This window comes from Suricata suricatta, chromosome 3 (assembly GCF_006229205.1).
Source record: "Suricata suricatta isolate VVHF042 chromosome 3, meerkat_22Aug2017_6uvM2_HiC, whole genome shotgun sequence".
Classification (NCBI taxonomy): Eukaryota; Metazoa; Chordata; class Mammalia; order Carnivora; family Herpestidae; genus Suricata; species Suricata suricatta.
The window spans coordinates 126,708,508-126,722,184 of NC_043702.1; the positions used below are offsets into that span (position 1 = coordinate 126,708,508).

General features: G+C 45.9%; 1 protein-coding gene across 3 annotated transcripts in view; it reads right to left on the minus strand.

Moving 5' to 3' along the window:
- The window catches only part of ASTN1 (astrotactin 1), a 298,956-nt gene that overhangs the window by 97,895 nt on the left and 187,384 nt on the right, over positions 1–13,677 (minus strand). For all 3 annotated transcript variants that reach the window (XM_029935125.1, XM_029935123.1, XM_029935124.1), the window contains exon 9: positions 6,772–6,846. In XM_029935125.1, coding sequence (XP_029790985.1) covers positions 6,772–6,846 — 75 coding nt within the window. The remainder of the gene's footprint in view (positions 1–6,771; positions 6,847–13,677) is intronic.

A 13,677-nucleotide genomic window follows, 5' to 3' on the forward strand; every position in this document is an offset into this window, starting at 1 on the left:
CTCAGCCCTCGCCGCCTCTTCAGAAAAGGGAGCTGGCCACCATTCCATGGATAGATGACGCGCACGTGTCCAGCCAGTTGGGGGAACGGATTATGGCGCCCACTCACCAGCTGTTGGAAGTGGTTTTTATCAAGCCCTAAGAAATCGAATTCCAGTTTCCTTCAGATGTAAAGCTGGGCTTCCTCAACCCGAAGTCAGATATAATTAGAAGCATTTTAATTGAAGAGACTGGCCTCCCACCGTCCCCAGCCCTCGGACTGCACACCCACAGTGGTAACGTCGGCTCCTCTCTGTGGAGAGAACCCTTCAAGGCAAAAGAAGACAGAAGCTTTCCCTTTTCAGGTTGTTGTGTGATGCACACAGAAAGGAAGGAAGGCAGCAGCCCAAGGGATAAGAGTAGAGGAAGAACAGGACAAGCCTGGATGTATTCTCCGCACTCCTACCACACCCTGAGCTAATGGCGGTAACCCTCAGGAGACAGGGGAGATTGCCTTTTTTTTTTTAATTCTTATAATAAGGGCTAAAAGGAATAGAAGAATCAATCAGCATTTCAAGGGAGAGCTTAAGGAAACCATGAAAGATTATTTGTTTATTTATTCATTCATTTTATTTCAAAGGCATTCAAACACCCCGTGTTCACAGTCAAAAATAGTCTATGGGATAAAAGCCAGTGTGGGTGGGATTTCACGAGGCGGTGGCAGTTTGGCAGCCCCTTCCAACTTAATGTGGAGGGAGGAACAATTGAAGAATTCATACAATTAAACAGAACCCAGCCCTGGCTCCATCAGCGTGCTGGTCACAGAGTCCCACTTCAGAATCCTGCTCACTCGTCTCCCTTAACCCACAAGCTCCCTTCTCCACTCCCTGGGGTTGCTTGAGATGATGCTAGGAAACCAGATGGATGGCTTCCAATCTTTTATGAGAAACGTGGCCCTCTGGGATGCTGGCCACAGAGGATGCCCACTGACCCAGGCTCGCACGATTTTCACCCACTTGCTGAAGGACAGGTGGCCCTGGGTGCTAGAACAGCTGACAGAAGTGAAGCGGGTGCCCAGCAGAAAGGCAAAACCACCAAGCAAGTGGGACGTGGCCAGGATTTAGGAGATTGTCCCCTCATTCCCAACCTCACTCTCGGTCCCCTATTCTCTGACCTGCTGGGCGAATCTCTACATTAAGCAGCGCTGAAATATCAGAGATGTTTCTTGCTCTGAAGGACACATTCAACTCTTCCCATCCATGTGGACAGAAGGCAAGAGTTGGGGCTGGGTCTGTGCAGGATGCAGGGAGGGTCTGACCCAGGTGAGGGGGACCAGTTAGCAGGGGATGGAAGAGGACACCTGCCAATTCATTCTTCTGTGAAGCAGCTGGCAAAATTGAAGGCATGCCAGTCCTTACACACACACACACACACACACACACACACACACACACACACACACCCTCATCTGGCAAGATTAAGGAGCAGATTAGGGCAAATGATTGCCCCTAAGTGCCCGGAATCTGAGATTAAAAGACGAAGTGGGTTCGAAGGCAACAATATGCAAGGTGGTGCACTGATGCCGCCTTTCAGAACGGACGCACTTGAGGCGACGTGACAACACGCAGGCGAGGGTCAGGACCCCACTAATATTATAAATAAGCTATTGTTTCAGAGAGAACATATCCAAGTTTGAATGGTACCAGGGAGGAAGCAGTTTATTTGTTAATTTGGACATAGAGGTGAATTTTTGTTTTCTATTTTGGTTATAAAATTACAAGTTTGCACTGATGCAGAGCAACAAATCTGGGACCTGTAGCTTATAATTTATGAAACAGATTTTCGGAAACAGTTGGCAGTTCTAGCATATTTCTGACAGTTAATTTTTCTTTTGGAAGAGAGAGTTCCATGTCCCTTTTCCTCTGCATTCAGCAACAACTCAAGAGGGGAACAGGAAGTCACCTCTCTCCCCAACCAAAACTTTTCAACAGCACCCTGGACCTACGGAGCAGAGTGCACATCTCCAAAGAGGTCATTCCCATCCCCCTTCTTCAGCTGCTTCTTTCCCCAAACCCTGCCTCACATTTTGTGCTTCTACCACGCAATCGGACTGTCATCTCTAAAGACACTTTAATTTCCTCATCTCTTTGCCTTTGTTCTTAAGAATCCTTTCTGAATTTGCTTCCCTTTCTTTGCTGGATTCCAGCCATGTTAAGACTCAGTTAAAATCCCCACCCCTTCCAGAAGGCCCTCCAGGACCTGCACGCTCAACCTCAGGCTGAACAAGGGATGCTCTTCTGTGCACACACACACGGTTCCTGGCTGCCCCTGGAGATGGGGACTTGTGCCCACCTTCTGTGTCCATCATCACTCAGAAGAACATGCTCTCTTGCATGGCAGGGGACTTTTCACTGCCATCTTTGTATCTGCACTGCCTACCAGAAATTTTTGGCCCAAGGAGGTCACTCCATAAATATTTATGGACTGATCAATAAGGAGATTCAGTTATGTTCCCTAGTATTCAGGGTGGATATGATCTCCATTGTTAAACTTCAGGGAGAAGTGATGGTGATGATCACCCTTTATTTAGAGCAGGATATGGGTCAACCTCTAGGTCCGAATGGATTTAGTGGTCAAGATGGATGTGGGTTTCGTATTGTGGGGGACCTCCAAAGGGCACTGGAGTTTCTGAGACACAACACTGTACCACATTAACAAGAAGAAGAGTGTACTCTTCGATCTCTGGTAGGGCCAAGGGGAAACCCTGGAGAGGAAGCGAAGGCAGAGGTGGCTGAGGCCAACCTCCAATGAGAGCTCTCAACAAGGCACGTGCTCCATACGCTGCTCCAGGTGTCCTCACGACTGTCTTCTCAGGGTGGTCACTTGGCCCCACTTTCCTCATTTGTTGACTAACATTTTAAGGAGTTTGGCCACCTCCCCAAGGTCACCTCTCCATAAGTGGGAAAGCTGGGGGTTCATCTGATACTCAAGAGCAGCTCACAGCAGCTTTCCAGCCTGTACTGGCTCATGCCTATGAAATTCTAAAGTTTTCTTTTCTCTGCAAAATTTACGGAGTGACTCCAAAAACCAAATATAGAACAAACTGTCAGAGAAAAAGCTGTGTCCTGAAATCTCATCTGTCCCTCATTCATGTCGATTTGGCAGGAATGACTTCAGAAAGCCACCAAAGAGGAATTGGGAGAGCATCTGGAATGTTTTCCCAAGTTGAGCCTTCTCTCATGACAGCTGGTGGTGGCCACCGCAGTTGATGGCTCAGCTGGAGGCTGAGTCAGGCACACGACACTGTTGAACTAGCACTTGAAACTTCTGTTCAGAGGCGAGCCCTTGCCAGAGAGCACTGGGCATAATAAGCCTGTCCTCTCATTGTGGCTTGGCATGAAACAGGATGTGGGGGAAACTGATGGCTAGCTCTTGGCCTGGCATCTCCACTCTTCCCCAGGGCAGGCCATTCCAGGATGAGGTGCTGTTCCCAGTGACACAGGTACACACTTGGGAGGAGGATCTCTGAGAGAGAAATCTGGTCTGCATCAATCTCGCCACCAGAGGGTCTAGCAGAATGGCGTGATCCTCACCACAATGGCACTACACTGGGTTTGCTGAAAAGACTCAGTTTAGCTTCCTCGGACCCTCTGAGTCTAGCTTGGGCCCTTCCCAGATTCATTGGAATTGCAAATTACCAAGATTAGATTGGATATCAAGGTCTTTTATTAATCTGATTTCAAGGCCTTAGGAAATACCTGAAATGATCAGGTACAGATATTTGTTGGAGACCTACTGTGTTCAAAATCGTATAGTAGATGTTAAATATTGAAAGCCATATAGGCTGTCCCTCAAGCAGACAATCATTTCATTGAAATAAACAGGCAACTAAAACTAAACATGAGATAAAATAATTGACAAATAAATATTACAGTCAATATGTTATAGATGTCTGGAGGGGGAAAAGTCATTGTGGATTTGGAGAAGGTTTAGAGCAGTGTTTCTCAGTCCTGGGTAGAGATTAGAATTACCATGATGCTTTTGGGGTGATGGTCGTGGTGGGGGGCACTTGTGGGGAGAAGCACTGGGTGTTATATGGAAACAAATTTGACAATGAACTATTATAAAAAAAAAAAAAAGAATTACCACAATGCTTTTAAAAAACTCGTGGCCTGATCCCATGTCCCTGAACTTTTCAAATTAATTGGTTGGTCCTGGGTCAGATCATTGGCATGAAGCATGCTGGCATTCTCCTGGAAGATCAGGGTTGGAGAACAGTTCTTGGATGGGATTGTAAATTTCTTGAAGTCAGGGACCATGTCATTCATGTTTGCTCAGTCCTATCTACAGCATCTAAACCAGTGCCCCGCAGGGGTAGTGCTCAGTAGATAATTGTGCTTAACTGAGATACATCCCAGACCATGGAAATGGATAGTTTTTTATAATCGGAGAAGAATATATATTCCCACTAGAGGAAAGAAGATGAGCAGAAGTGTAGAGTGAGAAGTGTTCAAGTTGCCAGGGACTGGATCAGGTAGGGAATAGATTGACCAAGAACAGAAGGTTCTGGGGCACCTGGTGGCTCAGTCGGTTAAGCATCTGACACTTGGTTTTGGCTCAGGTAATGATCTCATGGTTCATGAGTTCAAACCCCCACATCAAACTGTGTACTTCAGAGCCTGCTTGGAATTCTCTCTTTCTCTCTCTCTCTCTGCTCTTCCTGCTCTCTCTCTCTCTCAAAATAAATAAACTAAAAAAAAAAAAAAAGGAAGTTTCCATAGGAGAAAAGCAACTTATACAACAGCCTTGTCCACTGGCATTCAAATGTGGAGCGATTCAAATGTCAGGAATGTGCAGTGGCTTGGAATTCGTTGGGATACTAAATCATAGGTGAACAAATGGCAAGTAAATTGTCCTTAGCTTCTTCAAGAGATTACAGTCCAGGTCACAGAATTTTCCAGAGTAGCCACTGGCAGTTGGTTTACTCTGATCCCAGAGTGGTTTAGATTAAAGTTCTTAATACCTAAAGTAGGTGAATCATGTCCCGTTGCTCTTATCGGAGAGGCGAGTTATTGTCATGTGAGGGGCCAACATGACTGACTACGCCACTGGCTCTGAAATAACTGCAAGGGTCAAACCATTCAACTGATGTCTCTGCAGCACGTGGGTATCAAGTGTGGTTGGCAGCTAGCATGCCTGAAAAGAATAAATGGTACTTGTGGGAATGGAAGTACAGGCATTGTACAGGGTCTGCTCTCGCAGCAATTTCATTAAGGCCCCTGTTTTTCAAAGTGTTGGTTTCTGACTTTTAGGGGAGAGGAAACTTATCCACATTAATCAGCAGAACTCCGCCAGGCTCTCCATCTGCCTTATCTTTATCACCCTTCGAAGGTTTCAGCAGACCAGTGGTAGAAAAAGAGAGAAAAAAAAAAAGTCAGCCAAATAATAAATCCTTGTTGAAAAGTTTAAATGCCCAAGTCATGGTCTAAGGAATAGAGCTGACATCTCGTGTGGCGCAAATCCTCAAAAGCAGCCTGTGGCCAATGCCACGAACGTGACCCGGTCTCCCCTGAAGGACACTCAGGAGGGAAAAGGGCAAGGGAAGGCCCTGTGAGGAAGTAGTTGTGTAAATCTGCACTCTTGCTAGGAGCCTACCTTCAGACAACACTGCAGGGGCCAAACCCAGGCCGTCTGGAGCCAGCAAGGAGAAGGAGCTGGGGCAGAGGAATCGCTCTAGGGGGTAAATGCAGGAGCAAAATTCACACCTAGGCCAGGCTGCGCTGACAGGGAGGGTCTGGGGAAGGGCCCGGAAAGGGGGAGGAGAATATGAAGACACAGCACTCCATAGGGGTACACTGAAAAGGAAACAAGCTTTCCATTTGCCCCACAGCCCGCCATTTCTCCCATAGTGCCCTGCACTAGCTTAATGCATCCTCTAACATCGGACCTTCTGGCAGGACTATCTACTTCCTCTGTCAGAAGGCATGCACGTAGAGGGACATGTATTCAGGCTCATACTGCCAGGCCACAGGCTATTTCAGGTACTCTGCCAGTAATCAGCAAATATGCATTAAATGAAGGACACAAAGACAAAATAAAGGCCTAAGATCTTAGTTCAGAGATAAACTCATGTTCCAGCTAAAGCCTGGTGTGAATTAAACTTCATGAACATCCAACAGCTCGCGGTGGCACCCAAACTCTTCCTCTGCTGGTTGACTTTTCTAGCATGTGCTATTCCCAGGTATGTAGGTAGGAATTTGGGAGGGGCTAGAAATATCCAATTTGATTAGGAGGGTGGTAGATAAAAGAAAAATAATAATGAAGTAGAGCTGAGAAAAGGAGAAGGCAGGGGCGGGACAGATTTTGAACAAGACTTGATGAAAAAGGTGCAAATTAGATGCAAAAGGGAGAGGCAGAAACTGACATTAATTGCCTACTCTGTGCCAGGGGCTTCCCCTGCGTTATCTCATACATTCCTCCCCACAATAGAACCAGGCAAATAACGTAGCCCCATTTAATGAATGCAGAAACTGCAGGCTCCCAGAGGTTAATTACTGGGGTTCACAGAGCAGGCAAGGAAGGAAGCCAGGACCCAAACAGGATTGTCTGCCCTCAAGAGTTTTCCACGTTGTCACCGGGCATGAGTATGGGGCCAGCGCTTTTGTAACGGAGAGGACAGAACAGCTAAATGTGTTTCCCGTTTTCTACTTTATCTCTAGGAAAGAAAGTTCAGTGGGAAGTGGGACATGAGGCTTGGAGGCATACATATAGCAAGTCCCTGGACAGCCACTTACCTGAATATTTTATCAGAAGGTTGTTCTCCCAAAACCAGGTCAAAGCCCCGCTGAAATATCGTGTAAGGCCAAGGCCTAAAAGGAGAAACATCATTCAATTAAAGTCAACTCCACAAACACTGTCTGAACATCTACTTCGTGCCAGGCACCATGCTGGGTGCTGGAGACCCAAAGACATGGAGCACCTCGACCCTGCCCTCAAGAATCCCACTGATGGGAGCTCTTGCAAGACCCTGAATGCTGGAGCCAGACCAAGAACAGGATCAACATAAAAATCACGGAGCCGCTAGGAAAGTGCAAGGGAACAGAGATGACAACCACAGCTACAGAGGCAGTGAAATCATATTAAGGAGGACCTCACATGGCAGTAATTCACGGTCCTTCCAATGTAGATTTAACTGACACTTAACTTTGCCTCACTTAAAAAAAAAAGAGGGTCAGCCTGATTTCTTGGGAAAGATGAAGCCTTTGGAATCAGACAGTTGTGGGTTCTGCTGCTAGCTTGCTGTGGGCAAGTCATTTGCCTTGTTGAGTCTAACTTCCTCTTTGGTAAAAACAGAGCTTGTAACAGCTGACTTCAGACCTCTGTGAAGATTAAGCAAACCTCTTAGGCCAAAGCCATAGCTAATCCAGGGTCCTCAACACGTTCCCTTTCCCTCCTCAAAATGACACGAAGATTCTGGGTCTTTGACAGGTTCCAGATGTTTTCAAACCTTTTACTGCCATTCTTCCAAACAGAAACAATTGAAGTGGTCATTTTTCAATGATTCTTAATACAAGTTTCCCTTCTGAGCTTCTAGGTTCTGTCACTTGTAATTGAAAGTAACAAAACTATTTTATTCAAATAGTATATACATCTTTTGACTAACCCACATGTCTAGCCCAAAAATTATTTGAGCTAGACTTAGGAAAGCCTGGGATTGTGTTGGGTACTCGATATCATACACCACTGGAACCCAACGATTGAGGTTTTGCTGTAGATGTGCCTTTGGTTTTCAACAACTAGGAAAAGTCAGCAGCATAACATGACATTATGATTTGGGGCTAAATCTAATGCTGGAACTAACCCTGTGGTTGTCAGGGTGGGTGCTATCACCCAATAGAGTGCATTTGGGGACATTTATGGTTGCTCTTCAAAAACACAATGATTGGAGGACACTGCTGGCATTTAGAGGGCTGGACTAGAAAGGCTAGAGTCGGACAGCACTCAAGATAGCTCCGTGAAACAAAGCATTCCCGTATGTCCTACAAGCTACAGAATGTCTCACTGCACATTTACATAGGTTAAAACTTGCCTGTCGTGACCTGCGCCAAGATGCTAACTCCATTTACATATAAGCCCAAAGCAGCTTATAATGCTTTTAGTCTGTGACAAATTTTCTGGGTGTATAACTACCATGTAAATTGAGGGAAGACTATACATTATAACTTAGACATTTTACCAAGATCTGTTCATACATATGGAAAATTGTATCATTGTCTGCAATGCCACTCATGACCTTCGAATCACCAATACCGCACCTCTGGATCAGGTGACACTGCTCTGACACACAGATTGCGTATCATGTGCTACTTTACTTCTCACATGACGGCGAATCTACATTAGGTGCAAGTGTCTGTCGACGTTATTTATTCTCCTACTGCAATACTACCACAGCATTTACGCATTAAAGGTTACTATATCATTGTAAATTACTTTATTTCTCTTTTAAACATTGTTAAGGTATGATATTTATTTTTGAAGTCTTGCGTATATAGATTTTATTACTTGGGAATTTCACGTAAGGCGTTAAATATATTTGTTCTCTCTCATTGAAAGGGGTTAAAAATATTTGTGATAAAACACGATGTTGGGTCTGATAGGGGGTTGAGCACCACCCACGTAAGTCAACTAGTTAACCAGTTAACTAGCCAAAGGAGTCAGTATCTGCAAAGGGAGCCACTGGGGCTGCATCCGGAAGCGGCTGGTATGAAAGCATTCCTTTTTATGCTTACTATTTATAAACACTTTATTCTTGGAATTCAGTTTAGAAATACCCTGAAGCAACTAGAATTGGCTCCAAAAAGTACTCCGCATTGTATTATGAATAACCCCTGCATCAAATCAACAGCTCTCTCCACGTGTCTTTCATGTTTGTTCTGTTCATTGGAGGTGAACCCCCAGAGAGGGGTTTGAATATGATTCTTTTTTGCTGAACAGCGAGTGGTGGCTTCTGAGCTGCTAGAAATTATGCGTTAATTCAAGAAAAAGTCTAGAAATCACGAGGGGGAGAAAGCCCCACATGATCCTTGACACCTAGAAAGGGCAATACAAAAAGAGAGAGAGAGACACGTAACTTTCTCTGTTGGACAAAATCGCATTTTATTTACTATCAGTTTAATAATTTTAAATAACACACATTTTGCCTTTGAGTCATCTCTAGTGCTTGAAACTGGTACAATGTGTAATTAGAGTTAATTCTTGGCATGGTTCCTAGGTTGTTTGAAAATATATTTTGAGGAGCCAAATTTTAGGACTGGCATTGATTACAATGTGAACAATTAACTGCGTAAAAATAACATAAATAAACCTGTATTCGAGCCATAGGTAATAAATCAATGAGCCCGCTGATTAAGCACACATCAGCATGTTGCTAGGTAGGTCAGATCAAAGAGCCTTTCCGCTCTCGAGGGGCCTTGAGATTGAGAAAGACAACTCAGAATCCAACGGCGCAGATGTGCAGGGGAGAGCTTGCCCAGATCACAATGAGAGGCAGCGGGGTACAGCGATTAGGAGGTGGGTTCTGGAAGCCAGACTGCCTACTTCAAATTCCAGCTTAGCCATGGATCACCGTTGTGATCCTGAGCGAGTCCCTTAATCATTCCGTGTCCCCATTTCCTCGCCTGTAAAGTAAGGTGGATGGTAATGATCGGATCTATATGGCAAGGTTGTTATGAGGAGGAGCTATGTAACATAGCTAAAGTGTTCAGAACAGTGTTCTGGCATTTACTGAGTGTCCCACAAGAACTGGCTAAATACGTTAAATTTAGCAGTTACCTGAATCAAATACAAATACTCTAATAAGAAGGTTCCCAAATTTCTATCTAGGAACAAGTGTCTTGCCAACGCAGTGCAATACCAGGCTTGAATTCGGATTGTACATGTATGTGAGTTGCCTGGAGAGGAGGTAATGATGAGTATGGGAACACCAAAGTCCGCCGCCCCACCTCTCACCCAGCAGTCACTTCACAGGACAGGGACTATACCGTGCTGAGATTAAATAAAAGGGAGAGGGGGGAGAGCGAGCATGTGTGAAACGGTGAGAGAAATCAGAGAGATGGGAATTCTTCTATTTGATTTATTTAGCAAACATTTATGGAAGGCCTATTGTGTGTGAACTGTGATACTAGGCAATAGGAGTTGGGATAAAGAGATTCTTGCTCTCAAAGGAATCTGTGGCCTTCCTGAAGAAACACACGTCCAGACAAATAGAAGAGAATGGAGTAAACGGGAAGAGGAATGGGGTTACAGGAGATCAGCTCAGCGGCAGCGTGGTAGCCCAGCACTCGTCCTGGGCATCCTTGGTACCTGTGAGTGCTACGGGGGGGTAAGGGGGGGCAGCCATAGGGGGGAGGAGCCATCCAGGTAAAGGCAGAGGGGTAACATGATCAAGAGCTAGACCTGAAAGCCCTAAAACCACTTTGGGGCTGAGTCATCTGCGACCAGCTGAGAGAGGAAGGCCGCTGTATCCGGGTAGACAGTCCAAGGAAGAAAACGGAACTGGCCTCACCAAAACGGCCCGTCACTGAGGCTTACATCCAGGTTTAAATCGCCTTGGGGGTGCCTGGAAACAGGGCACCAAACCCCTCAAATTGTCCCTCTCCTCTCTTTGCTTTGTTTTTCACCCCTCAAGCTTTATTCTCTCAAAAGGCGAATGCACATGGTGGAGACGTGGTCCCAGCAGCTGCCACTCATGTCCTTACCGGCTCGGGGCATAGAGGAGATGTTCCCCCTCCTCATTAGGGGAAACATAATCCTTGGAGGAACTGTTGGACAGGTCCTGAATCACAGGAGCAAAGCAGACCAATCTCTGGGGACAGGGAAGGAGAGACATCTAAGCAGAGCAAATCTCGTTGGGTTTTCAGGGCTGGGGCTGGGAGGTGGGTGAACGTCAAATACATTTCCACCTCGGCTTCTCCCTGCTTGTGGGGCAAAAGCGCTGCCTCCCTCAGAAGTGGGTGCCGTTACCGAGCAGACGGAGTTTTGTGGAGAGAGGGCACAAGGCTCGGGAGTCGCCCACGGACAGCATCAGGGCGGATGTGGGGCAGAAGGTGGAACCCTGCAGCTGGAGGGAAGCTTTCTACTCTCTTGACTCTAACTCAGAGGCGTGGCTCCAATATTCTCTGTCCTGAAGTGGACAGCCCGGTCACTGCTGGTTAGTTTGGGAAAGTCAGCAGAATCAGAAGTCAGGAAAGCGTTTGTTAATGTCTTCATTCTGACAAATCAAGACCCTGAAGACGGTCCTCCCGTGTGGGCAGCCGTAGGCTGCCTAGATTCAGGAGCAAATCGCTGGGAAGCAAGGGAACCAGCCGGGATCCATCGCCTCCAGCAGGACACAGGCCGGGCCGCAGACTAGCCCCACGGTGATGGAAACGGCAGCCGGCAAAACACACATGCAACCCATGTGCTAGAACTATTACCAATCTTTTATTAGCCTTTTCCTCACACAATACCCACAGTTGACGCAGAATCTCTCCTAAGCACGGGGAACTCCCAAACTTTGAGCTTCTCTCCTCACCCCTTCCTCTTCTTCCCTGAGACACATCAGCACTCATGGGGTTTTCCCTTTGGTCCTGCTGTTGGGCTGGCTCTGGCCTTGACTTGACTGGGTGTTTGGGCATTTCTTCCAGGACGTAACCTATACCTAAGCAAGTCAGTGAACTCTGCATGGTCAGCCTCACTGGACAAGCCCTTCACGCTAGCTCTCCCAGTGAAGGCGGAGACCGCTTCTGTTGCAGAAAAGAGCATTTCAAATTCTGCGTTTTGATCACGTGCAGCTTTCCACCTAGCAGTGGCACCTAGAAATGGCGCCTGAAAGCTTTTGGTAGGCATGTCTGGTGATAAGCATCCTTGTAGAGAGCTCAAAACCCATTGCCTGGGAGGGAGAGGGGGAATAGAGACAGACAGACAGACAGACAGATAGATAGATAGATAAGATAGGAGGGAGGGAAAGATAGATAGATAGGAGGGAGGGAAAGAGGAAGGAGGGAAGGAAAGGGAAGGAGGTAGGAAGGAAGGAAATAGGCAGAGGGGATAGAGAGAGCAGAGAGAATACATAAATGTATGTATGCATGCATGCATGTATGTGTGTGTGGGGTGTGTGTACACACAGTGTGGAGAGAGAGGACGCTTCAGCTATAGGCACTGATAAGTGACACATATCATGGAACTTCTTTTGAACTTATATATTCTCCACCTGTCACTATATAGAGTATTTTACAAATGAAAATAATTTGTCCATAGTTAAATAAAGCACATGCTTTTAAGTTTGCCTCTGGCCCACATTCAGCTAAGTTTAGGGCGAAAGCATAGTTTGTGAAGTGCCAGCCCGGCTAGAGCTGCACAGGGGCTCTGGTTTAGAAGATCACATCCGTATGTAATGTGACAGCTTGGAAGCAAATGTTCCTTCCCTTGGCTAGGTAAATGCATTTGCAAGCAGGGAACGGTGAAACAAAGAAAGAAGAGAGGTTCATTAAGAAGTGCTTCTGGAAAAAGGTAGTTTGCAAGATGTATAGGAAGAAAGGTGAAGAGAAAAATGGTAAAAAGGACTTTTCCAGCGACGCCACTGGCTGAAACATTCCATGCCTCAATTTGTCCTAATCATAAGGGGAGATTATTATGTGCCACTGCCTTCACGACCAGCACCGGTTCTGGAAGAAGTAAGTACTGAATGACTGATGCCTCGATGATTTGCCAAACCCATGGTTTTGTCAGAAGTTAAACAATAAGCATAATGATGCTCGATGTTTCCGCAGGATGCTTTAGGGCCCGGGGGCCCTTGCAGATTTCTTTCTTTACCTGGAATTTCTCCCCCTCTCATTTATGTGGGTAACTTACACTCTTCTTTTAAGTCTGGCTTAAAAAATTACTTCCCAGGGGCCCCTGGGTGGCTTAGTCAGTTGAATGTTTTACTCTCGATTTCAGATCAGTTATGGTCTCAGGGGTTCATGGGATTGAGCCCTGAGTCAGGCTCTGCGCTAACAGAGCCTGCTTGGGATTCTGGCTCTCTCTCTCCCTCTCTCTGCAAACCCCCCAAGTAAATTAATTAATTAAAAATTAATTACTTCCCAAGATAGACCTTCCCTGGTGGTCCAAGACCAGGTCACGCCCCTTATTATATAAAGCACCCTGCCCTTTCCTTTATAAAACCTACATATTGAGTTAATTTCTTATACAGTTGGTTACTCTTTGCCTTCACCAGATTTAAAGGGCCCTGCCATGATTTCTGCTTGCCCTTCGCTGTCTACCGCAGCGCGGTCACAGAACAGGCATTCAGTAAAGAGTCAGATGACATGACAAATGAGGCCAGACCCGGGTCTGAGTCCAGGAGGACGCCGTCCACTGAGTCACACAGCCTCAGGCAAGGCGTTTAATTTCTCTAAGCCTCAGCATCTTCATCTATAAAATGTGGATAAAACAGTACCTGGAGTTGTATATAAATGAGTGTGCATGTATTAGCACAGCGCCTGCCACACAGAACAAACTCAAGGAAGAGTAGCTACTATCGGTATAACCAACATTACCATGTGAGGAATAGAAAATGCATTTCTAACATTGCATTTTGCTTATGTTTTTTTCTAACATTACATTTTAAACATAAACCGTGATGACCGTGGTATACTTTATAAACTCATGTTGCCTTTAAG